General features: G+C 41.3%; 1 protein-coding gene across 1 annotated transcript in view; it reads left to right on the top strand.

Moving 5' to 3' along the window:
• Nucleotides 1-27,740, top strand: part of MAP3K15 (mitogen-activated protein kinase kinase kinase 15) — a 157,096-nt gene that overhangs the window by 72,655 nt on the left and 56,701 nt on the right. Inside the window, exons 6-8 of the mRNA XM_053578963.1 lie at nt 19,416-19,586; nt 23,320-23,432; nt 23,670-23,829. Of these exons, the coding sequence (XP_053434938.1) occupies nt 19,416-19,586; nt 23,320-23,432; nt 23,670-23,829 (444 nt within the window). The remainder of the gene's footprint in view (nt 1-19,415; nt 19,587-23,319; nt 23,433-23,669; nt 23,830-27,740) is intronic.

The raw sequence follows: 27,740 nt of genomic DNA, 5'->3' as shown, positions 1-27,740 counted from the left end.
CCTTGTCTCATTTACTTTATTATTGTTTTAAGACATTTATTCTCTATACTTAATAGATCTGACACGTACCCTTGCATTATGCATAGGTGTGATTCCACCATTCACCCTCCCTCCATCTGACCTCCCCCCTCCCCCTAATATCTCTTTGAAACCTTGCTTTCAATTCTTTTAGATCTATGCCCAGAGTGGAATTGGTAGATCATATATGGTAGTTCTATTTTTAAGTTTTTGAGGAACTTACATGTTGTTTTCCATAACCACTGCTCCATTTCACATTCCTACCAACAGTGTACAATTTTTCTAATCCTTGCCAACACTTATTTTCTGTTTTTTTTTTTAAATAGTATCCATCCTAATGGGTATGAGATAATATCTCATTGTAGTTTCAATTTACATTTCTCTGATTAGTGACATTGAGCATCTTTTTATCTACTCGGCCATTTGAATAACGTCTTTGGAGAAATGTCTCTTAAGTCCTTTGCCCATGTTTTAATCACATTATTTGATTTTTTGGTGTTGAATTGTAGGTGTTCTTTATGTACTCTAGATATTAACTCCTGATCAGATATGATTTGCAAATATTTTCTCTCTCGGGGTTCGCCCTTTCAATCTGTGGATTGCGTCCATTGGTGTTCAAAAGTTTTCAGTTTGATGTAGTCAAATTTTGTCTATTCTTTTGTTGCTTGTGCTTTCAGTGTCATATCCATCAAATCATTGCCACAATATATAGTTTTTGTAGCAAAAAGCCAGTTGCATTTGTTTTCTAAGAAGTGAGCAATCTCATTATCTTCTGAGCAGTGACCTCACCAATGAGACATCATTTTTTTCATGAGGGATGACTGAAGTTAACAGATGATCAAAAAAATTCCTACTTTTGTGCATGTTACACACACATACTTGAACTTACACTGATAAGTGAACTTGCTCTCTTCAAACTCATTGTGCTGCTATGCTCTGCATTCATTTCGACAATACTCTCATTATTCAGAGTGTTATTATGTCGGAGAAGGGGTTTTTTCCTTTGGAATTACCTTAAAAGCCAGCTTACAAGGCACACAGGAAATCATTCCAGTGGGTTTTGAAGACCAATCTGGGTTTGGATCCCAGCTTCTCTAGTGTGACGGCTATGGTTTAGCCACTTAACCTCCTGAAGTATTAGCTTCCTCATCAGTAAAATGGGGTACTAGCATCACAGTCAGTAGTATTTGGAGTCCTCCTGGCATGAAGTGGGTTCTTGGCTGTGGTTGTTACTATTATTGGGTAGCTTGATCACCCATATTTTCACCAGGTTGGGGGAATAATGTTTGGCCATTTCCATAGTAGTCAGAACTACTAACAAAATACAGAGATTGCCACCGCAGATGATATTTAAAATAACATACCTTTGGCTCTGAAGGAAATTGATGAACAGAAGTTGATAGAAGGGTTGTTAGCAGAAGGACATTGTTGGAGTAAGCCTGTGGCCCTCCGAGATGACTATTTTGAATGGGACAGGGTTTATTTGAATGTGGACATTTGTGGAGAAAGGAATCATATGTTTGGCAAATGCAAAGTTTATTACTTTATAGCAGGTTTCTCAACGTTGCCACCATTGATGTTTTGGGCTGGATAATTCTCTGTGGTGTAGGATGTTTAGCAGCATCCCTGGTCTCTACCCACTGGATGCCAATAGCTTTTCCCCAAAGGTAGCAACTGAAAATGTGTCCAGACATTGACAAATAGGGAGGCATTGGGGGTGGGGTGGGGTGGGGTGGAAAGAACATACACTTTGACATTTGAATCACTTGCCAGCAAGATGATGTTGCCAAGGTAATTAAACTTTATAAGCCTGAGTTTGCTCATCTGTAAACCAGGCTGGTGATGCCTGCAGTGAAGATTAAATAAGATGTGTCATATGCAAGTAGCTTGCACAGCCCCAGGAGCTAGAAGGCAGTTCATAAAAGTTTAGTCCCTTCTCCATTCATCCCCCATTTACACTTCGTAATTCTAATTGGGACATAACCTAATGTTACATAAAAAGATTATAGAGCCAAAGTGGCAAGTGCCAACTGACTTAGTGGTTTGGTCTGTAGGAATTAGAGTTGTTTAAAGTAGATAAGAAAAACTACTTGTAATTTAGCCAGAAAGTTGCTCCTAGCTCTTAACCAACTGTTGGTTGTCCAGAGAGCATTTAAATTAGGGTTGCTTTGAAAAATATTTCACAATCACTCTGCTGTTTACTTCTACAAAACCATGAGCTAGACTGCTGTGAAAATAAAAAAGAGTAATGGGCTCAGCGCCTGTAGCTCAAGTGGCTAAGGCACCAGCCACATACACCAGAGCTGGCGGGTTCGAATCCAGCCCAGGCCTGCCAAACAACAATGACAACTGCAACACAAAAATAGCCAAGCGTTGTGGCGGCGCCTGTAGTTCCAGCTACTTGGGAGGCTGAGGCAAGAGAATGCCTTAAGCCCAGGAGTTGGAGGTTGCTGTGGGCTTTGATGCCACGGCACTCTACCAAGGGTGACAGCTTGAGGCTCTGTCTCAAAAAGAAAATAATAATAATAGTGGAATTAATGAGGGGTTCTAAGAATGAAATAAGAATGTCACAAGTAAAATATTTAGCATAGTACCTGGTTCATAGATAATGATAGATGAATGTCAATTATCCTTCTACTTCCTATCAGAATGCCAACTACCAGGGTTAGGGCATCTTCAGCAATGGTTGAACCTGAAACAACGTTATGGCCAACTTTTTTGTCAACCTAAGAAAATACAACATCGAAGAAAGAGTCAAGACTAATAATATAATAAATACAATTAGTAAAGAATTTTTGAAGAGAAGTATTTTTCCCTACCTCCCCTCAAATTTTCCATCAGTGAGATTTCAGAGCGCACTTTCTCATGTTTGTATGTTTTTCTCAAGCATAGTTTTTTTGGGGGTAAGGGGAACTTTCTCCAGTGGTTTGAGGTATCTTTCCCCCTATAACATTAAGGTCAGATGCGGAAGACTTTGTTTTAACATATCTTTTGCCTTTGTGACTGGGCATCCAGAAAATTCCAATGCTGGCAGCCTTACTGGTCACTCACTTGATTAACGTTTTCAGACTCGTGGTAGCACATACTGCAGTTACCAGCTTCAGATATCAGCTTAAGGATGTAAGGACTGGAAATTTCTCTGTAATATGTTTTGACACATAGAGTAAACCATGAATTATCCTGAGGAAAACCCTAACCAATGCAAGGTGCCATCAAGGCCTCCATTTGGCCCTCAGAATAAATAGCAAGTGGCCATTCCCTGAAGTCCTGGCTGCCACTTTGGATCTGAAAGTCCAGGAGACACTTAACCTGGAAAAGCTTCCCTCTTACTCTTTGCCTGAGGACTTCAACAAATGAAAAAAGCCACAATTCCATTTAGGAAACAATTGAGAGCTTCCTGTAGAGTCTCTTCTATGCCAGAATCTATATTGAGAGAGTTCACATGAGTTCATCCCTGTCACTGTTGCCCTTGAAATGGGGACATTGATAAGGAGAAAGAAGGAGACAGCTTTTCAGATTTCCCTGGACAAGTTTCTGAAGAGACATGCGAATCACTGCAGCCCAATTCATAATTGCTGAGTCATGGAAGAAGCCCAAGTGCCCATCGATCCACAAATGGATTAATAAATGGTGGTACATGTATACCATGGAATATTATGCAGCCTTAAAGAAAGATGGAGACTTTACCTCTTTCATGTTTACATGGATGGAGCTGGAACATATTCTTAGTAAAGTATCTCAAGAATGGAAGAAAAAGTACCCAATGTACTCAGCCCTACTATGAAACTAATTTATGGCTTTCACATGAAAGCTATAACCCAGTTACAACCTAAGAATAGGGAGAAGGGGGAAAGGGAGGGGAGGGAGGGGGGAAGTGGGTAGAGGGAAGGGGATTGGTGGGATTACACCTGCGGTGCATCTTACAAGGGTATATGTGAAACTTGGTAAATGTGGAATGTAAGTGTCTTGGCACAGTAACTGAGAGAATGCCAGGAAGGCTATGTTAACCAGTGTGATGAAAGTGTGTCAAATGGTCTGTGAAGCTAGTGAATGATGCCCCATGATCATATCAATGTACACAGTTATGATTTAATAAAAAAAAAAAGATTCACTAAAAAAAAGAAATTTGGGATGACAATGTATGTTTTATTTTGTGAAAGATTGGTAATTCCGTTTTGAATAATACTTGTTTCAGAAGAGTTGTGTTGGATTGTGTATGAATACTTTGGAGCACATCACGGCTCTTACTTTAGCAATGCAGAGAGGGTCTATTTATATCTATGTAGATGTAAAGAAAGGACTTTGTGTTGGGAGAAAGTATTGGTTTGGGAGTCAGGTAGCCTATATTCTCATCCTACCTCTGCTAGTAACTGGCTGTGTATCTGTGGGCAAGTCCTTTCCTTCCCAGGAATTAGAAGTGGACTTATCAAGGGTAAGAAAGAAAAAGAGGCAGGGAGGGCCACAGGTTCGGTACAGTTCAGAGTGTCTTTGGTTATACTCAAGGTGCCAGATTGCAAGTTCACTCAGTGCCACGCAGGTATTTCTGTGGTTGACATGTGACAAGACTGGAAGGTAAGGAGGGCTCGGACTGCAGGGAACAGTCCAGTTGAATCTGACTAAAGGGTTCATTTAGGAGGACAGAGAGAAATAGATGACTGAGGATGGTCCCAGTAGTTGAGAACCTTGACTGATAAGCTAAGGAATTTGGATTTTGTTCTGTAGGTTCTAGGGAGTTACGGAAGGTTTTGTAAGCAGGGAACTAACATGAGCCAGGTCCCAACTCTACCACTAGCTGGGTGACCTTAGGCAGGTCACTACATTGGTCAGGACCCTAAAGTCCTCTTAAAAAAAGAGAGAGAGACCAAATGATCTTGAATATTGCTTTCCTTTCAAAAGTTCTACGACTCTATAACTTGAAACATCATTTTATTAGCTGAATGATGATAGACAAATATGTTGAGATCTTGGCTTTATAATGGATCCTTAATCTTATTGGCAATCTCAGTCCTATCCTGCATGTGAACTCACTTACATCACTGTTCTAGGGAGAGTAATGTCTGCTTCCTTACTTTGCTTTCTAGTGACACATTGTATTGGAGATTGCTTTGCTTAAACAATAAAGATTTTGTCAGGAGAAACACAGGTTAACCAAAAGCTATACGTATAATTTATTTCACTGTCAAATGCCAAATTTTCCTCATATTATTAGCCTGCTTCTTCAGTCTAGTTTTTCTGTTGCTGCTGTTACTAGTTAATTAATTTTAGAAGCAATTTCAGGTTGATATTTTTATTACTAATTTTTCTTAAGAGCTTTTTATATGCTAAGAGTCATAATCTAGGTTTCCCACAAAATTAGCCCCTGAGATAAGAATTTGGGAGCAAATAATTGTATACAGTATTATATTTTCTGTTTAAGAATAATTGGTATGATAACTAAGAAAATGCTGTGAAGGCTGTGTTAACCAGTTGGATGAAAATATCTCAAATTGTATATAAAACCAGCACATTGTACCCCATGATTGCATTGATGTACACAGCTATGATTTAAAAAAAAAAAAAAAAAGAATAACTGGTAATAAGAAATGCTGTTTTCGTAGGGCAAAATGTCTCTATGCCAAATGATTTTTGTAAGTTTCATTATAAACATTTTTGTTATCGGGCGTTAATGTGTGACAGATACTTTTTCTACATCTGTCGAGGTGATCAAATAATTGTTTTCCTTTATTCTGTCAACATAGTGAATTAGATTGATTTTCTAATGTTAATTCCGTTTTTGCTACTGGTTGAATTTTATCCAGCCATCTTGTTAAATTTTCACTAGTTCTAATGATTTCCTGGTAATTCTTATGGATGTTTTATGTATGTACTTCTATCAAGTTCTTTCCTACCCTTCGTACTTATTTTTTATTTTTCTATTGCATCATATGAACTCTGGTATTAAATATTAACACTAAATGTTCAAGACAACACTATTAAGAAATTTTAAAAATTGGGGGAAAATAGTTTCTTTGGGAGGTGATCCTAGGAAGTTTCAGAAGGGGAACTGGGGGGAAATAAGACAGGGAAAGGAAGAAAGGCGACAGATTACCACTGTGGGAAACTGAGGTTCTGTACCAGTGATTTTCGACCAATGTGCCATGGCACACTGGTGTGCCATGAGAGGATCTTAGGCGTACCATGAAAATTTTTAAAGATTATTAATTACTTTTGAAAGAAGTTCAAAGCACAGTAAGTAAGTATATATATATATATATATATATATATTTTTTTTTTTTTTTTTGAGACAGTCTCACTTCGTGACCCTGGGTAGAGTACCGTGGCCTCATAGCTCACAGCAACCTAAAACTCCTGGGCTCAAGTAATCCTCTTGCCTCAGCCTCCCAAGTAGCTGGGACTATAGGTGCCCACCACAACACTCAGTGTTTTCTGTTTTTAATAGAGACAGGATCTTGCTCTTGCTCAGGCTGGTCTCCGACTCCTAAGAGATCCACCCACCTCACCCTCCCAGAGTGCTAGGATGACAGGCGTGAGCCACTGCACCTGGCCTTTTTTACTCTTTTTTTTTTTTAGTCAACATAATTTAAGTGTGCCGTGGAAGTTCAACCATAGGTTCAAGTGTGCTGTGAAGATAAAACAGGGTTCAAAAATACTGTGCAATACTATTGGGGAATTTGGGGAGATGTGTAGAACACATCTCACCAAAGGGACAAGGATGCTGGGGACTTGTCCCCTAACCACCTTGTCCGTCACTGAGGGCTGCTCTAGGGGACAGCATGCAGGGGTGGAGCATGGCAGGTGCAATGGGACCCTTCACTTCTGTAAGCACAGGTGACGCCAGCGGAGTGTGGGGGCGCCATGGAGTGACTGCTATACCTCCTGTCTTTGTAGGAGGCGATGTTTTAAACTTTGAATGCCTCCTTTTTCTGATTGACTGTCTTTCTTGAAATATTAATTTCTGATGAACTTCTGAATCTACTTTCTATTTTGTACACAATAATGGGGAGAATTTCATTGTATTTTCCTGGAGGTCTTTGTTCTGCTCTGTGGAAGACACTGGAAACAATCTGAAATTTATACTTTTATGAGGTTTGGTACCAGAGGTATTGATGCCATGGTTGCCTGGTTACTAAAGATTTTTATTTGAGATATTATATTTCTCTATTCAAAAGTGGTTTTGTTTCCTTCAGTGTACAATTGAGGGGCCAATGAGTGTACTTGTGAGTGGACAGGAAACTGTTCCTGGCATATCTTTGGATTGTGCACACACAGCTTCTCACAGCAGCATGGGAGAGTCGCTGTAGACAAAACTCCATTATGATCCCTGACTTTAAGAACAGATGGCAAGCTCATGCCTGTAATCTGAGCACTCTGGGGGGCTGAGAAGGGTGGATTGCTTGAGCTCACGAGTTTGAGACCAGCCCAAGCAAGAGCGAGACCCCATTTGTACTAAAAATAGAAAAGACTGAGGCAAGATGATACCTTGAGCCCTAGAGCTTAAGGTTGCTGTGAGCTGTAACGCTACAGCACTCTACTCAGGGTACCAGAGGAAGACTCTGTCTCAAGAAAAAAAAAAGAACAGATGGCAAACCTTGGCTCTGCTATTGGTCCAAAAGAAACATCAGTGCTAACCATCAGAGAACCTGTATGAACTGAGATAATTCCTATTAAAAATTACCGTTACATACTCTTTTGGTGACGCATTAGGGTAGTTCTTATAGTGATCTTAGATGGAAGGCATTAGGTATTTTAACAACAATGCCACTTTTCTGTGGTTTTAAAAATAACTGCCCAGCAAGTCAAGTAAAAGGAAGTTCTGACAAGCAGCCACCCTCTCAGGGCATTCGTTATTAATGGCCGGCAGGAAAGGATTTGGGAAACGTGGGGGAGCCAACTATCCTTGTGTTCATTTTCCTGGGCATTTGGGGTGTGAGGAGGGTCTGGGGGTGAATTAGCTGCTCCTTGGGCTATTGGGGCAAGGCTTTTTAGGAGGAGCTAGAATCTGGAAAGCCATTTGGAGTAAAATGTGAAACTTAACAATTAGCTTCTGTGTCCTTCTGGGTAGGAGACCAATGATAGAGCCTTTGAAAAATTAATAGAAGAGGAACAGAAATGGCACCCTGTGGCCTTTTCTTTTGTCCTGCTTCTCTCGGGTCCTTGCTCTCGAGCTACCCTCACCTGCCTTCAGTCTCAGGAGCAGCAGGCTGCCCTCACCTGTGTTCGCACCTGCTGTTTCCTCTGGAACATCCCCCTGGAATGTTCTTTCCCTCATTGCTTACCTCACCGAATCTGATCCCTCACATGTCCTTCTCTGAGTGATGTTGGTATTGCAAAGAATACCAAATCTGAAAAGGATGTTACGCATTCTCACCACACTTGCTGTTTTCCTTCATAGCACTCACATCTCTCTGCTTGTTTAATACCTATCATCTCTGCTAGACTGTGAGCTGGAGGGGGTGGAGGCCACAGCATACACTAGGCCGTTACATATGCAATGCCTAGTACTACTGTGCCACTTACATAGTAGGTGCTCAGTAAAGATTTGACTTGGCAGATGAATGACTAAGCAATCAGTTGTGGTATAAAGCTGGAAGAGATCCATATAATAAATGCCTGGGCACTAGAGTGACTTTAAGGGTTTGATAGTAAGGCAAATCTATTATGTTTTCTTTCTTTATATGGGAGTCTATGCTAAAAAACAAAAGGACCCAGGTAATAAGCATTCAGTATATACAAAAACATGTAAAAACATACTTATTGGCAATACTGTCATCCAAAGATTACCAGTGAAGTATGGCCTGGCCCAGAGCAAAGAGTTCAGAAAAGTGGGGATCTACAGAGGCAAAGTGAGGGTCAGTGATGAGGGAAGTCTTCCTAGGATGGGATCCCACGCATCTGCTAAAAGGGGGATTTTGAGATAGACTCAGAGGGGGATAGGTTCTTCTGATGAAGGAGACCCCTACCTTTTTAATTTTATTGTCTTGTGTATTAGTCAGTCTAGAGCAGGCATCCTCGAACTTTTTAAACAGGGGGCCAGTTCACTGTCCCTCAGACCGTTGGAGAGCCAGACTACAGTTTAAGAAAAAAAAACTATGAACAAATTCCTATGCATGCTGCACATATCTTATTTTGAAGTAAAAAAACAAAACAAACAAATACAATCACACTGTCTCATGTGGCCCGCGGGCCGCAGTTTGAGGACGCCTGGTCTAGGGTAACTGCTGTAACCAATAGTCCCACGATTTTAGTGACTTAACATGAGAAGAGTTTATTTTCATTCATGCAACATTCAGTGTAGATGTATTCTGGTGGGGCAGTTTCTTCCTCGGCCGATTTCTTGATGAACCAGTCTCCTTCCATCTCTTGAGGTTCTGTCTTCTCTCGGATTCTCAGATCTCCTTTCAGCCAGATGGTAAGGAAAGACGGAGCATGGTAAATTGCACGGGCTGTTTGTTTGGATAGCTTTGTTCAGATGTAATTCACATACCTTACAATTCACTATTTATAGTGTACAAGCCAGTGGTTTTTAGCACATTCACAGAGTAATACAACCATCACTACAATCAATTTTAGAACTTTTTCACCATCTCTTGCCAAAAATCCCATGCCGATTACCAATCACTGCCCTCCCCCCCTTTGTTTTCCTCAACCCTCTTTCCCATCCCTAAGCAACCACTAATCCATCTTGGCAACCCATTAATAGTTACTCTCTATTCTCTTATCTCGCTCGCTAGCCCTAGGCCACGCTAGACTCTTCTCGTCTCTATGGCTTTGCCTATTCTGGGCATCTCATATGAATGGCATTATACCATATGTGACCTTTGGTGCCTGGCGTCTCTCACGTCTTTCACGTTGTCAGTGTTCATTTCTTTTTGTTGCTATAACACATTCCATTGTGTAGATAGACCACCTTTTGTTAATTCATCAGGTGATGGACATTTGGGTTGTTTCCACTTTTTGACTATACCAAGGAGGCTTGTATTTCCTGCTCAGGAAATGTGTGCTTCACACATTTCATCGGCCAAAGTCAGTCTCATGACCTAATCTCAGGGCAGGGGAAGTTGGGAAATGCCGTCTGGCTGAGTGCCAAGTAAAAGAAAAAGACAAGATGGGGTTTGGTGAACCTGCTACAATTCACAAATGAGGAGTGGAGTTTAATCAGATCCATCAGCGTGGAGATCCCTGGTCATGTCCCAGAGCACGACCAAGAGTTCAGGCAGGGACACTCGTCAGCTCCTGCTGCCTTTGTCTGAGTGGGAAAGCCATGCTGAGACAGGCCCAGCTCCGGCTCGGGGCCTGCCAGCCCACTGTACAGCCCAGTCTTCAGAGACGGTACGTTGTGGTCCCAGGAGACTGGACAGGTTGGGACGATGGGAGCTAAGGTGGATGATTAAGTAGTGGCCCTGCCCTGATGCATAGCTAGGTCCTGTCTGTAGAGTAGGGAAACAGCCGTTCTGGTTTGTGTGTTTCTTTGGCTCTGGGCATTGTTCACACTACGGCACAGTCACCTCTAATTGTTCCCTTCCCTATATGTAAATACGAAGCATCTGGCCAGGGTAGGGCAGCCGCTTTCCTGTGGCAGGTGTATATCTGTCAGGGTTTAGTCAGGAAACAGAAACCACTCTAGATATTTAAAATAGAGGAAACTTAATACAGGAAATTGGTTACATGGGTGATGGAAGAGCTATGATGCCAAACAGGAAACTGTGAGGCAGACCAGAAATTAGCCTCAGGGGGAAGCTGCGACCACCCCTTGGCTGGGGTATCCAGGAGAGAGGCGATGTCACCGGACCCCAGGTGCCAGGATCACCGGGAGCTGTCATGAGCCAGCCTGGTGGAAGCTAAGTCTACTACTGCTGGAGGTGCCCTGCAAAGACCCCAAAGAGGGAGAAAGTGCACTGGCTTCTTCCTCCTTCCTGTCCTCCAGTCTCTTGGCCCCCAGTGTCTCCTGCAGGCTGCTGTCAGCTGATGAGCCCCAGCCAAAGGAGTCAGTGCCCTGCTGCAAAGCAGAGCAGTAGAAAGGCCAGGAATGTATCTGCAGGCCAACAGATGGGCTGAGCGGGACACTGACCTGCGGAAACACTGCTCGGTTTCTAGTATTTTTTTACTAGAAGATTCTGTGCAATAAACTGTAAAAGTGTAAATGCACGATTCGAGTTTGGCCAAGTGATACACCCGTGGAATTACCACAGTCAAGATGTAGACTATCAGGCCTCTGTCAGTTCCCTTTTGCCCCTTCCCATTCAGCTCCCTCCACCATCCAGTCCCAGCTGGGATAATTGTGATTGACCTGTGTTCTCCTGCACGCACTGAGCCCTTCAGGGGTAGGGTCCATTCTGATGTTATGCCTGTCCACTGATTTTTTAAAAAAAATTTTCAGCTTTAGTTCTTCCATTTATTTGTGTTTTCTTTTTATTAAATCATAGCTGTGTACATTAATGCAGTCATGGGGCACAATGTGCTGGTTTTCTATACAACTTGAAATATTTTCATCAAACTGGTTAACATTTGTGTTTTATAGTTTCCACTTCTCATGAAATACCTACATGCCCACACTCACTCACACACACTCACTGTACTTACAGAAATAATATACTTATGATAGATGTTTCGAAGATCTTGTCCACTAATTTCAACAATGTCATTTCAGTCTGTTTCTATTGGTTGTGTTTGATCTTGATTTGGGGTCACATTTTCCTGCTTCTGTGCAGATCTCATCATTTTATGGCATCCTGGACATTTGATAGGAGACAACAGTGGAGACTGAAGTACACTTTTGTTTTGTTTATTACCCATAGTATCTGAGCCCCTTCCTAGGCCTGATGGTGAACAGATATGATGGATTTTTTTCATATTTTTCCTGGAGAATAGCTGGATTGGGACTGGACCCCCCTCTTAATTGGATTTGGTTTAGGCCCAACCTCCAACCTCCTGTGTCTCTCCTGCCTGTTCGGACTTGTCAGTCTTTGAACAGGGAGGGTTTAGGACTGCTGCTCCTACTAACTTTGGCCCCAGCTCTTGCAGGACCCCAGAATCCAAATGCATGACAGCTTTCTACTTTTGAACCTTTTTATCAGTGTAACTTTCTTAGTAAAATTCAGGGGACAGGTGTGGGATAAAAGAATTGCAAGAATTGTGGGATGAAAGAATTGCAACTGATTTATTTTTGCCTGGCAGTGCTTCCAGATTGCATTCTGCCCCGTCAGGCCATGCTATTATCCAAAGATTGCCTGATTTCTCCTTGGCCTTGAGAAGTCTCTCTCCTCTGTTCATTAGTTCCTAGACCAGACATCCAAGCATGGAAGATGTCATGGTGCTCTGCTCACTTCCAAAAGGTGCATTTTTGTCTGGAGTTCAGTTAGTCAAGGCTTCCTTCCTTCTATTCACTCTAATTTTTATTTTGTCTGGGTTTTTATTGTTACTACAGGAGTGAAAGCCTTTCGTGTTCTTCTACCTCCAAATTGGAAACACAAGTCTCTTATCAGGTTTTGACAGGTGACCCAACACAAAGTCTATTGTAGAAAGAATTCTGGTCTAATGAGACCTTTGTTAATGCTCAAGGCTGGTTTAGAAGAAGGATTTGTTGAAATTTTGTTTGCCCTCCTATGAACTTCCCCTCACTTACAAATAGTAAAGAAAAGAGGGCCGTGCACACAGAATGGTTGGTGGCAAGCCAATGCTCTGGCAGACCTGTAGCTCACAGTGACACTGGGAGGTAAGCAAAGTCCAGCATCCTTTTCAGATGAAGAACTCAGGCACAGAAGGGGTAAATGTCTTGCTCAAAATTCAAGATGGTAATCCAGTTACAACCTAAGAATAGGGGGAAGGGGGAAAGGGAGGGGGGGAGGGGGGTAGAGGGAAGGGGATTGGTGGGATTACACCAGTGGTGCATCTTACAAGGGTATATATGAAACTTGGTAAATGGTCTGTGAAGCTAGTGAATGATGCCCCATGATTATATCAATGTACACAGCTATGATTTAATAAAAAAAAAAAAATCAAGATGGTTAGGCTCAGCACCTGTAGCTCATGCAGCTAAGGTGCCAGCCACATAGACCACAAGTTCAAATCCAGCCCAGGCCTGCCAAACAACAGTGACAACTACAACCAAAAAATAGCTGGGCATTGTGGCAAGCTCCTGTAGTCCCAGCTACTTGGGAGGCTGAGGCAAGAGAATTACTTAAGCCCAGGAGTTAGAGGTTGCTGTGAACTGTGATGCTACAGCACTCTACCCAGGGTGACAGCTTGAGGATCTGGCTCAAAAAAAAAAAAAAAAATTCAGATGGTTAGAAATGGTGTGAAAATACCTACAGTCTAGCTCTACATGATTCCCAGCCCAGTGTTCTGGTTTTTGAGGCAGCGTTTCACTTTGTTGCCCAGGGTAGAGTGCCATGGCATCACCATAGCTCACAGCAACCTCAAACTCCTAAGCTCAAGTGATCCTCCTGCCTCAACCTCCCAGAGTGCTAGGATTATAGGCATGAGCTACTGTGCCTGGCCCCAACCCAGTGTTCTGATTTTATTCTGTGCATTTTATTATATAAATAATAGATAAAAATGCTCATCTATTTTTTTTACTAAATCATAGCTGTGTACAGTAATGCAATCGTGGGGTACAATGTGCTGGTTTATATACAATTTGAAATATTTTCATCAAACTGGTTAATGCTCATCTATTCTTATCATGAAAAACTAAAAATAATACATTTAAAGCAGCTGTTCTGAACTCGAATCTCTGATCCCACTGATATTCTGGGAATAACTTCTCGTTTCATTGTGGTATATGTTCTTTCAGATAATTTTTCTATCTGCTTACATACTGTTCAAATACATCATCGTGCAAGGTTTTTTAAATACAGGACTATGTAGGAGGTATTCTGTTGTTTTCTTCTTTCAGTTAGCAATCAATGCTTGGAGCTCTTCCTATGTTGTGTATATAGTCAGTCCTGCTCAGTTGGCCATTCATTTAACAGACATTTTTTGAGAACCTACCATGTGCAGATCCAGTTTTAAGCACAGGGCACAGCAGGTAAAGAGACCAGCTTAAAAATTAATAAAAAATAACCCTTTTGGAGCTTACATTCTAAAATGCAGGGAGATAATAAAAAATAAGGAAAATTATTAAAACATGTTAGGATAGTAGGGAGGGCCAGTGGGGTGACAAGGTTGTAATTTTAAGTTGGGCTTAGAGATGGACCTCACCTACTAAAAAGGGGCATGCAGAAAAGATCTGAAAGAGGCAAGGGGACATACCATATAAACACGAGTGAAGGTTAGTCCAGGTAGAAGAATCAACACACGGAACAGCAAGGAAGCCTGTGGAGGCAGAGGGGACTAGCTGATCAGGGTCGGGGGAGGATGGAGGGTAAGAGATGAGATTGGAGAAATGAGTGGGAGCCAGATCTAGCGGAGTCTTATAGGCCACTGACAGAAAATTGGCATTTGCTCTAAGACAGGAGCCATGGGAGAGTTTTGAGTAGAGGAGTGACCTGCCTTATGGCATAGAGGGTCACCGTGACTTGTGTGTTGAGAATATGGTAGAGGGGAAAGGATGGAAGTAGGAGAGGACTGTGGCTTGGACCAGGATGGTAAGTATGGGAGTCATGAGGAATGGGCCTATTTCCGATAGAGTTTGCAATAAAAGCCAAGGAAATACACTCATCAAATAAAGGATGTTACAGAAATCGAGCATGGCTGCACAGTTTGGGGCCTGAATAAGAGTGTTACAGGACAGAGAGTGGCCACCTGCCACTGTCAGCCAGTATGTAGAGATGGGGATAGGTCCACCAAACTTTGTCAGAAGGCCAGCAATTCTAGAGAACAATGAGAATAGCCTCTTTAAGACTGTTCTGTTCTTCCATTTCCAAAAATCACAGTTTTATACCTAAAGATTCAAAGCAAAGACCACATTAGCTTTTATTTTAAACAATAATTAGCACAACTCAGTGGCCATCTATTACAATTTTTTTTTGTTTGTTTTGGGTTTTTTTTTTTTTTTGCAGTTTTTGGGCTGGGTTTGGACCCACCACCTCTGGCATATGGGGCGAGCACCCTACTCCTTTGAGCCAAAGGCGCTGCCCACAATGTATTTTTTTTTTTTTGAGACAGAATCTCAAGTTGTTGCCCTGAGTAGAGTGCTGTGGCATCACAGCTCACAGCAACCTCAAACTCTTGAGCTTAAGCAATTCTCTTGCCTCAGCCTCCCAAGTAGCTGGGACTACAGGTACCTGCCACAACACCCAGCTATTTTTTTGTTGTTGCAATTGTCATTGTTGTTTTAGCTGGCCCAAGTCTGGGTTCCAACCTGCCAGCTTTGGTGTATGTGGCCAGCGCCCTACCCACTGGGCTATAGGTGCTGCCTATTACAACATTTTCAATTAAAAAGTTAATTTCCTAAATTAATCCTCCTGAAGCAAAGACCACATTAGCTCTTATTTGAAATAATAATCAGCATAACTCAGTGACCTATTATAACATTTCTGATTCAGAAGTCAATTTACTAAATCATTCTTCCTAAACAGCTCAAGGTGGGCATCTTTAGGGTGGAAGCTAAATTTCCAAGACAATAAGAATGGGTGACAGGAGATAAAGGTCACATGGGACCTAAAACCAGACCAGCTGTGTCATGTTGGCCCTAGCCTGCCGGACTCCATCTTATTCTCACTGCATGTGCTTTCAAGAGAAAGTATGGACTGGCTATTAAACAAGAAGGGGAAGCCTGTGAGAAGAACAGATTTGATGGTATGATCAAGAGTTGGTGACCTGTTAAGTTTGAGGTGTTAGACATGGCAGGGAGATGCTGAGAAGGCAGATGGATATGGGAGTCTGGAGTGTAGGGGAGAGGCCTGGGCTGGAGATAAAAATTTGGTAGTCATCAGAATACAGATGGTTTGGAAATCCTAGCGATGGATGGTACTATCAAGGGATCTAATGTATTTACTGAGAAAGAGGAAAGGGGAAAGGGTTGTACCTAGGGACACTTCCAATGTTGAGAGATCAGGGAGATGAACAGGAATCAGAAAATTAGTCTAAAGTGGGGGGAAATCGGGCAAGCATGGTGTCCTGCAAATCAAACGAAGAAGATTGTCCAAGGAGGAAGGAGTGCACAGTTGTCAGCTGCACGCGTAGGTCAAATAAGACAAGGACTTGAGAATTGGTGGATGGGTTTAGCCATGATGCAGAACTACTGACTCAGAATGCCCAGGATGAGAAACGCTGGTGTACAGGTCTCATCTCTAGAGATTCAGGTTTAATTGATTGAAGTGCAGCCTGGACCCCAGGGTTTTTAAAGATCCCCAGGCAATTCTAATATGTGGTCAAGGTTCAGACCCACTATCACAGTTTCCTTCTCTTAATTGTGAAATGGCCTTACTGGCCAGAAGCAGATGTTGCTGACTGATTAAACACGGGGAGTTTTTATCTGTAGACTTGCTCTTGGATACCTTGGGATCTGAAAATGATAAGCATATCTGAAAGCTGATTATTAACGACTAAAGGGATTAGCTATTAGCACCTGTCTTAAGGTGGCTTTTAAGCCGAAAATCTCTTTGCTTTTCGTTTTTTCCAAATGTTTGGTTTTTGTTTCATTTACACTCAAAAGACCTTTTGTTTTGAGTAACAAGGTTAAGTTTCAAGTTAATGAAAAAATTCAAGGGAAATCTTGATGTAACTGGTCCAAAACAACAACAACAAAAAAAATATGAACTCACATCGATAATTAAGCATTTGAATGAGTTAACTACATTCTTTTCAGAATCCTGAATATTTCATACCACAAAAGTTGGCTAATTACAGATGTAGAAACTTTGTACCTCATTAAAGTTTTAATCTTTTTCATATTCTGGCCTTGGACATTAGAAATTGTTGAAATGCTTTGACAAATTTGAGTTGGGTTGATATCTTCAGGCTCTTAAAAATTAAAGAATATCATGGATGAGCTGTGCGGTAAGAGGTCTGGTTTGCAGGCTGGCTAAACTGGATTCTATATGACAAAGAGAGGAATGATCAAATACATTAGAACATGACCATGGTAGAAAGTGGAAAAAGTCAGAGTTGAAATACAGGCTTATTTGTTGCAGGCTTCCAGAAGGACTATAGTTGTCTAGATTAGCCCTTTTGGACCCAGCCAGGTTGAGTTCCACAAGAGAATTAAACCCTAATGCCCTATGGCATCCATTGCACGGAATGGGTGAGTTTCTCTCCTGTGTTCAGAATGGCGCCCATGTACCATCCATGGGAGGATTGAGAAAATGGTCACCCAAAGAATCAAATAATTTTCTCTAGGGCTTAATTCTATCGTGCAACCCCAGTTGAGAAAGGCTCTTTTAGGTACTAATTTGTCATCATGGATGATAGTACATGTAGCTTTTCTGGGGCCCATGTCTTTAGGAAAGAAAACATAAAAGAGTCCATTGTCAAATTACCAAGAAATTAAAAAGCACAATCTCTCTATTCACTTATTACAATAGTTATTAAGAAAAATGTGGCTTGGCGCCTATAGCTCAGTGGCTAGGGTGCCAGCCACATACACTGGAGCTGGTGGGTTCGAATCCAGCCTAGGCCTGCCAAACAACAGAGGATGGGATGATTCAGCCCAATATCAGACCATTTAATAAATGCTGCAATTGTTTAAAACAAAAAGAAAAGAAAAAGAAAAATGTACGCTGGGCCACCTTGTATAAATCCCTGCAATCCTTTTCTGAGCATATGAAGACATACAGACTTTTGTTTATGTACGTAAATGTATACGTAACTAGTGTTTCTTTCAATTAATGGGATTATGCTTTTCATTGAATTCAGTTTATTCCCATGAAATGTTATGAATGTTCTTCTATATAACTAAATATGGATCTGATCCTTCATAATGGCTGCACTTTACTCCATAGTTTGGCTGTTATGAAATATATTTTGTCACTCTTCTGTTAATGGACATTAGAGTCATCTCCAGTTCTTCAGTATTACAAGAAGTGCCATCGCAAACATCTTTGTTCAAAAAATTCTTGGAAAAAAATGTATACTTTACAGATTTTAGAAGTGGAATTGTTGAGTCAGGTACCTTTTACATTTTTTTGTTATTATAGTAGAACCTCTATAAGTTGACTACCCAAGGGATTGTAACAAACTGGTCAACATACGGAGGTGGTCAACATAAGGAACTAGGCCTACTGCACAGATATATACATGGGGTGTATATCTGGTCGATGAAAATTAGGTCAAGTTAAGGAAGTAGTCAATGTAGGGAGGTGGTCAGCTATGGAGGTTCTACTGTATAGGAAGAGGTTTCTTATAAAAATTGGCACACATAATTATGGAAGCTGAGAATGATATGTCATCTGCAAGCTGAAGAACTGGAAAGCTAGTGATGTAACTCAGTCTGAGTCCAAAGACCTGAGAACCGGGGAGCCCACTGATGTAAGCTGCAGAGTGTGAAGGCCTCACAACCAGGAGCTCTGATGTCCAAAGGCAAGACATGGTGAATGTCCCAGCTCAAGGAGAGAAAAGAAAATTTACCCTTCCTTGGCCTTTTTGTTCTATTCAGGCCCTCAACAGATTAGATGATGCCCACCCAGGTTACTCAGTCTACTGATTCAAATGCTAATCTAACCCAGAAACACCCTCACTGACAATCAGAAATATTTTACCAGATGTTTGGGCATCTCTTAGCCCAGTCAAGGTGACGTATAAATCCAGTGTTGGATTATAAAGGAGTGAGTGGCAGCGAGGGGAAAACAAAACTGGCATGCAGTGACCATTATTAACATGGATAAGGGATACATGGGGGTTAACCATCATAATAATAAACCCCCACGTATGCCTTATCCACGTTAATAATTATCACTTCGTAGCCAGTTTCCCCTTCACTGCCTTCATACTCCAACACTGGATTTATTACTAAGCAAAGACTTCCCATTTTATCCACAGGTATTTCAGTATGTGTCTCTAGAAGTTAAGCACACTTTTATAAAATATAATCATGATTATGTTATACCTAAAAATTAACAATAATTTACCAAGATCAGTGTCCACATTTCCCCAGTTGCCTCATATTGTTTACAGTGGGTTTGTTTGAATCATGATCTGAGTCTCTGCATTGCGTTTTGTTGATATGACTCTTAAGGCTTTTTTATTATACAGGTTTCTCTTTGCCTTATTTTTGCTTTTCCTTATGATTTGTTGAAGGTTAAATCAAGTAGAGACTGGGTTTAATTATCTGAGATTTTCTGGTGTGGATCTTAAGCGGTTACTAAATTTGAAAATGAAAAATGAAATATTATTTAGAATTGTTTTTCCTACTACTGTACAGCATTCTCACACTCAGTCTTTCAGCAGAACGAGTGCGTATATATCCACTGCCTTGTCTTCATTCAGATGTTTATGGTCTTATCACACCTATCCTTCAGGAGAAACAGCACAGGTGACCGTGAGAAGGCCCTTCAGGTCATGCTTCAGGTTCTGCAGAGCTGTGATCACCCAGCCCCTGACATGTTCTGCCTGTGTGGGAGGATCTACAAGGACATCTTTTTGGATTCAGACTGCAAAGATGACAGCAGTCGAGACAGTGCCATTGAGTGGTAAGCCCTCAACCTTCGTCAGTAGCACACACAGCTCTGCAAAGAAGAGGATTAGGTAGGCTAAGGATGCGGGTCTTTTCCTGCCTGTCTGTGCTGTCTGCTGGCAATGGAAAAAAATCAAGGCAAATGTGATCTCGGAATTTCCACATTCCTTTTTCTGACAGAAAACCATGAGAAGCAGGATTTTCTACTGGTCACACTCTTCCCACAGGTTCACTAGTTTATGGGACAACGAGGCGGCTCAGCATGCTCCTTCGCATCTTCGAGAACCCCACCACCAGGGCATTATCGTCCCAGCGGTCTGTTCATTCATTCGTTTATTCAACAAATGTTTATTGGCAGCTTACTGTGTGCCAGACATTTTTCTACATGGTGGGGCTGCAGACAAAACAGATGGGAATCCTGCCCTCAGGGACTTTGCATTGCTGCGAGGGAGTCAGATAAAGTGATACGTGTACAATGTCACCTGATGGCAAGGGTTATGGGGAAAAATTAAGCAGGGGGAAGGAATAAGGAGGGCTGGGAGAGGTGGACTGCGATTTTGAATAGGGTGGTCAGTGAAGGTGAAGAAGATGTGAAAGTGTGATGAGGGAGTGAGGGTCCCAGATAACTAGGGAAGAAGTTTCCAGAGGAGGAAACCTGCCAGGCATGTTCAAGGACGGTGAGGAGTGAGTGAGGGGGGCAGAGCAGTGCAAAACAGGAGGGGGAAAGACCCTTTTACTCTGGGTAGGGAGTAAAAACTCATGGGAGTTTTCTAAGCAGAGGAGTGACAAGATCTGACATGCATTTTAACAGGAGTCCTCTCACTGTTATGCCAAAAATATATTTTAAGGGTTGTATCCTCTATTGCTTGCCACATAACAACCCCAAAACTTAGCGGCTTGAACCAACAGTGATTTATTATTGCTCATGGTTCTGTGGGTTTTCCAGGCAGTTCCTCTTTTTGCTTCACCTGGGCTCACTCCTAAATTTATAGTCAGCTCTAGGGTCAAGCAGAGCTGGAATGTCGAAGATGGCCCCACACACGTTTGACAGCTGGTGTTGACTTCCGGTGATATGCCTCAGGGCTCTACCACGTGGTTCTAATCCTAGTAGACAAGCTTTCTTACCTGGTAGACAGCATTATAAGAGAGGAAAGGTGGCAGCTTAGGCTCAGGAACTCAGAAGATTACTTCTGCCACACGCTACTGGTCAAAGCAAATCATAAGGCCTGCCTAAATTCAAAGGGCTGAAGAAAGACACTCCACCTCTGCTTTGGGAGGATTCGCGAAGTTGCATTGCAAAGTTGCCTGCATATTGGGATGGGAGAAATCTGTAGCCATTAAACAGTGTATCCCAGGGGCAAGGCAAGAGGCAGAAACGGTTTAGGGAAACTCTGCAGTAATTCAGGGGAGATGATGGTGACTTGAAACAGGGTGGTATAGATAAAAATATTGAGAAGTTGGAATCTGGATATATTTAGAAGGTGGAGCCAACAGCTGACATCACCCATTTTCATCATAAACGCTCTCTGGGCAGCATCTGTGGCTCAAAGGAATAGGGCGCCAGCCCCATATGCCGGAGGTGGTGGGTTCAAGCCCAGCCCTGGCCAAAACCACACACACACACACACACACGAAAGCTGTCTAACTCCTCCCTCCTGCCCTTTTCATATAAGTGGGAGACTCTGTCCTCTCCACCACCTCTCCATCCACACACACACTTCTCTGGTGATCCCAGCTACTCCCATTCCTTGGTACTCTTAACTGGAGGTCTTCAACCCAAAGTCTGTCCTCAGCTGTGACCCACATCAGCCCCTCTTTGCCTCAAGAGGGTGCTAGTATTTAAGACTCACCACGTTGAAGGTTGAAGTCATTGCCACCTCTCCACAGGAATAGCTTCCAGTGTCTTGCTTTCTTACTACCAGGCTTTACCTTCCTAGGCTGAAACTTTTGGTTAGGGTTCGATCCCTTTTACTCATTTATCTCCCACGCAGTCAGTTCCCATTCCCAGCCCTTCTGCGAATCTTCCCTCCCTCCTCGCCAATCCTTTCCCCTCACCACCACCCCCAGTCACTGCCATTTTTTAATTTTTTACTTTCTCGCCGGGAATGTTCTAACAGTATCCCTGCTTGATGTGTGTTCAGTTCATCCTTCATAGATTTACAGCTTATTTCTCCTAAAGCTCAAAAACCCACCACAGCTCCCGATTCCCTGTTATGTAAACATTCAAGCCCTCAGATCACCATTCTAGATGTTCTGAACACTTTCTCCCACCCTCTCTATCCCTATTTCCCACTACCTGGCTTATATCCAACTAAACTGAAGTTCCCCAAATTCCCATCTCTGTTGCTACTGTTTTCTATGCCAGGGGTCCCCTTTCCAAACAATGGCTTTTACATTTCTGTTCATCTTTAAGCCATATCTCAAGTCTCTAGGGGAGGTGGCCCTATGTCTTATGTGAGTTCCTCTGGACCTAGGTTTATGTGGTTATGGGATCCATATCTTACTCTTGCTATGTTTTCACTAGTTGTGTGTGTGGCTCTTATCCCTTCTACCATATTGTATATTCTTCGAAAGTAATGACCTTATTGTATTTTTATTTAATTCCCAGTAGAACCTAAAGAACTGTATGGTAGAGAAGAGTCATTTGAAAGGAATTAATGTTTGGTAAAGCCAAAACAGAAAGCTGTGTTTCTACAATCATGGCCAAGAATTCACCCCCCAGGTCAAGAAATTACTGCCTTTGGCTCCTTAAGGTTGCAGGTTTTCTCCACTCACTTCAGAAGATAATGGGAGTAGGTACAGGAGCAAATGAAGCTTAATCTTCTGGTCAGAGCATCTTGGCTTTGGATGAGACCTTGGAAGATCATCTAACCCTGACCTTCAAATGCAGATGTGAGGCATATGGCTCAGGGAGGTGGGTGGCTGGCCCAAGGTTATGGGGCCTGGTACAAGCTCACAGGATCATTAGTTGCAATTCTGGGACTGACCCTGCCAAATACCTTCTCTTCTCCTGCCAATAGCCCTTCCCCTTCCTTCTCCCTCCTCACCTCTCCCCCTCGATAGACTATATTTGTGTTTTATCATTCATATGAGTGTGCGTTTGTATGTTGGTTTCATAATAGTATTGATTATATTGGATACTTTTTTCCATTCTTGAGATACTTTACTAAGAAGAATATGTTCCAGCTCCATCCAGGTAAACATAAAAGATGTAAAGTCTCCATCTTTTTTAGTGGCTGCAGAGTATTCCATTGTAGACATATACCACAGCTTGTTAATCCATTCCTGGGTTGATGGACGTTTGGGTTGCTTCCATGACTTGGCAATTACAAATTGGGCTTCCATAAGCATTCTGGTACAAATGTCTTTGTGTTAAAATTATTTTTGTTGTTCTGGGTAGATATCTAGTAATGGGATTATGGAATCAAATGGAAGGTTGACATTTAGTTCTTTGAAAATTCTCCATACTTCTTTCCATAATGGCTATATTAGTTTGCAGTCCCACCAGCAGTGTAGAAGTGTTCCTTTCTCTGCACATCCACGCCAGCTTCTGCAGTTTTGGAACTTTGTGATGTGCACCAATCTTACTGGAGTTAGGCAATTAAAAAAGTTACTAGATAGCTGCATGTAGCTGTTTCTAAGGGTGGGGGGTGGTAGCCAGAAAACAACACATTAGAATAATAATAATTTTCATGAGAAGCTCGCACATTTTTGGTTCTAATAAGAATTTGGTGGTTCTGTAATTATAGGTATCGCAAAGGATTTGAACTGCAATCATCTCTTTATTCGGGGATTAATCTTGCCGTTTTGCTGATAGTTGCCGGACAGCAATTTGAGACTTCCATGGAACTAAGGAAAATAGGTAAAACTATTTATTACTACAGATATCAATGCTTTGATTACATAAGTTTAGCATTAAAAATTATATTCTAAATAAGCAGCCTTAAATTTCAGAAGGAAGAATGAGTTCTTTTCTGATAGCACACCCTACTTAGCAGTCAAAATAAAATGCCTGCTTGTTGTCTATCTAAAGGCTTACACGGTATAACAGAAGCTAGAGAGACTTTTCCTGACTCTGTCTAAAATTCAACTTCCTAAGGTGTCCGGCTGAACAGTTTGTTGGGAAGAAAAGGGAGCTTGGAGAAAATGAGCAATTACTGGGATGTGGGTCAGTTCTTCAACGTTAGCATGTTGGCCAGTGATGTCGGGAAGGCTGTCCAGGCAGCAGAGAAGTTGTTCAAACTGAAGCCTCCAGTATGGTGAGTTGTGTCCGTGCCGTGTCATTGCCCACTCGCTGTATGACTTTGTTCTGGAATGTCTTCGCCAGGGAGAAAAGGTAGCAATACAAAAGAATATCAATTGCTATGTTTCTCCTTCTCACTTCTTCATGCAAGCAAAGTGGGAACCGACCTAACGACTCCGAGGGCTCCCTCGCTTTCAGGTGAAGGGAGAGAAGGATAAGCGTGCACATGCTATATCCCTGAGATTAGACTCTGTCCTACTAATTTCGTCCTCAAGAGCAAAACGCTCTTCGATACTAGTATGTATCATGCATTGGTGAAAAAGCATATAATAGAGTTAAAAAAACAAACCACCAAGAAATTGTTTATGGAACTGTGTTCATGGTTCATTGTAGAATAAGACCAGCCACTTGCCTGATAAGTTTTTCTATATCAGTGATTCTCAAACTTTATCACGCATCAGAATTACCTGTGTTGGTTAAAACAGATTGCTCTCTGAGATCTGGTAGCGTGATTCCCCCTGCTTTGTTCTTATATCTGAGTAATGTCTTGGCTATTTGAGGTTTTTTCTGATTCCATATAAAACGAAGTATTATTTTTTCAAGCTCTTTAAAGTATGACAGTGGAGCTTTAATGGGGATTGCATTCAAATTATATATTGCTTTGGGTAGTATGGACATTTTGATAATGTTGATTCTTCCCAGCCATGAGCATGGTATGTTTTTCCATTTGTTAACATTTTCAGCTATTTCTTTTCTTAGAGTTTCATAGTTCTCTTTATAGAGATCTATCACGTTCTTTGTTAGATAAACTCCCAAATATTTCATCTTCTTTGGCACTACTGTGAATGGGATAGAGTCCTTAACTGTTTTTTCAGCTTGACTATTGTTAGTATATATAAAGGCTACCGATTTATGAATGTTGATTTTGTAACCTGAGACACTGCTGTATTCCTTGATCACTTCTAAGAGTTTTGTAGTAGAATCCCTGGTGTTTTCCAGATATACAATCATATCATCTGCGAAGAGTGAAAGTTTGATCTCTTCTGACCCTATATGGATACCCTTGATCGCCTTTTCTTCCCTAATTATGGTGGCTAAAACTTCCATTACAATGTTAAATAGCAGTGGAGACAATAGGCAGCCTTGTCTGGTTCCTGATCTGAGTAGAAATGATTTAAATTTAACTCCATTCAATATGATATTGGCTGTGGGTTTGCTGTAGATGGCCTCTATTAGTTTAAGAAATATCCCTTCTATACCAATTTTCTTAAGTGTTCTGATCGTGAAGGGATGCTGGATATTATCAAAAGCTTTTTCTGCATCAATTGAGAGAATCATGTGGTCTTTGGTTCTTAATTTGTTTATGTACTGAATTATACTTATAGATTTATGTATATTGAACCAGCCTTGAGACCCTGGGATAAAACCGACTTGGTCATGGTGTATAATTTGTTTGATGTGTTGCTGGATTCTGTTGTTAGGATCTTGTTGAATATTTTTGCATCTATATTCATTAGTGATATTGGTGTATAATTTTCTTTTCTTGTTGGGTCTTTTCCTGGTTTGGGGATAAGGGTGATGTTTGCTTCATAGAACGTGTTGGGTAGTCTTCCTTCTTTTTCTACATTTTGGAACAGGTTGAGTAATATAGTGATCCAAACAGCATGGTACTGGCACAAAAACAGAGAAGTAGATGTCTGGAACAGAATAGAGAACCAAGAGATGAATCCAGCTACTTACCGTTATTTGATCTTTGACAAGCCAATTAAAAACATTCAGTGGGGAAAAGATTCCCTATTTAACAAATGGTGCTGGGTGAACTGGCTGGCAACCTGTAGAAGACTGAAACTGGACCCACACCTTTCACCATTAACTAAGATAGACTCTCACTGGATTAAAGATTTAAACTTAAGACATGAAACTTTAAAAATTCTAGAAGAGAGTGCAGGGAAAACCCTTGAAGAAATCGGTCTGGGCAAGTATTTTATAAGGAGGACCCCCCCCCCCCAGGCAATTGAAACAGCTTCAAAAAAACACTACTGGGACCTGATCAAACTGAAAAGCTTCTGCAAACCCAAGAACATAGTAAGTAAAGCAAGCAAACAGCTCTCAGAATGGGAGAAGATATTTTCAGGTTATTTCTCCGACAAAGGTTTAATAACCAGAATTCACAGAGAACTCAAACATATAAGCAAGAAAAGAGCAAGTGATCCCATCGCAGGCTGGGCATGGGACTTGAAGAGAAACTTCTCTGAAGAAGACAGGTGCATGGCCTACAGACATGAAAAAATGCTCATCATCTTTAATCATCAGAGAAATGCAAATCAAAACTACTTTGAGATATCATCTTAGTCCAGTAAGATTAGCCCATATCACAAAATCCCAAGACCAGAGATGTTGGCATGGATGTGGAGAAAAGGGAACACTTCTACACTGCTGGTGGGAATGCAAATTAATACATTCCTTGTGGAAAGATGTTTGGAGAACACTTAGAGATCTAAAAATAGATCTGCCATTCAATCCTATAATTCCCCTACTAGGTATATACCCAGAAGACCAAAAATCACATTACAACAAAGATATTTGCCCCAGAATGTTTATTGCAGCCCAAATCATAATTGCTAAGTCATGGAAAAAGCCCAAGTGCCCATCGATCCACGAATGGATGAATAAATTGTGGTATATGGGCACCAAGGAATATTATGGAGCCTTAAAGAAAGATGGAGACTTTACCTCTTTCATGTTTACATGGATGGAGCTGGAACATATTCTTCTTAGTAAAGTACCTCAAGAATGGAAGAAAAAGTATCCAATGTACTCAGCCCTACTATGAAACTAATTTATGGCTTTCATATGAAATCTATAACCTAGTTATAACCTAAGAATATGGGGAATGGGGAGAGGGAAGGGATGGAGGGGAGGATGGGCGGAGGGAGGGTGATTGGTGGGATTACACCTGCGGTGCATCTTACAAGGTTACATGTGAAACTTAGTAAATGTAGAATATAATTGTCTTAACACAATAACTAAGAAAATGCCAGGAAGGCTATATTAACCAGAGTGATGAAAACATGTCAAACTGTTTATAAAACCAATGTATGGTGCCCCATGATCACATTAATGTACACAGCTATGATTTATTATTAATAAAAAAATAAATAAAAATAGATCTGCCATTCAATCCTATAATTCCTCTACTAGGTATATACCCAGAAGACCAAAAATCACATTATAACAAAGATATTTGTACCAGAATGTTTATTGCAGCCCAAATCATAATTGCTAAGTCATGGAAAAAGCCCAAGTGCCCATCGATCCATGAATGGATTAATAAATTGTGGAATATGTACACCATGGAATATTATGCAGCCTTAAAGAAAGATGGAGCCTTTACCTCTTTCATGTTTACATGGATGGAGCTGGAACACATTCTTCTTAGTAAAGTATCTCAAGAATGGAAGAAAAAGTATCCAATGTACTCAGCCCTACTATGAAACTAATTTATGGCTTTCACATAAAAGCTATAACCCAGTTATAACCCAAGAATAGGGGGAAGGGGGAGAGGGAGGGGAGGGAGGGGGCAGGATGGGCGGAGGGAGGGTGATTGATGGGATTACACCTGCGGTGCATCTTACAAGGGTACACGTGAAACTTAGTAAATGTAGAATATAAATGTCTTAACACAATAACTAAGAAAATGCCAGGAAGGCTGTGTTAACCAGTGTGATGAAAACTGTAGACTGTGTCAAACAGTCTATAAAACCAATGTATGGTGCCCTATGATCACATTAATGTACACAGCTATGATTTGATAATTAAAAAACAAAAAAATAAAAATAAAATAAAACAGATTGCTGGGCCCACTCTTAGGATTTCTGGTTGAGCAGGTTGGGATGGAGCCTGACCATTTGCATTTACAAATTACAA

This window comes from Nycticebus coucang, chromosome X, assembly GCF_027406575.1.
Source record: "Nycticebus coucang isolate mNycCou1 chromosome X, mNycCou1.pri, whole genome shotgun sequence".
In the NCBI taxonomy this organism is placed as follows: Eukaryota; Metazoa; Chordata; class Mammalia; order Primates; family Lorisidae; genus Nycticebus; species Nycticebus coucang.
The sequence above is the reverse complement of the archived record's forward strand: the minus strand, read 5'-3'. Positions and strand labels throughout refer to the sequence as shown.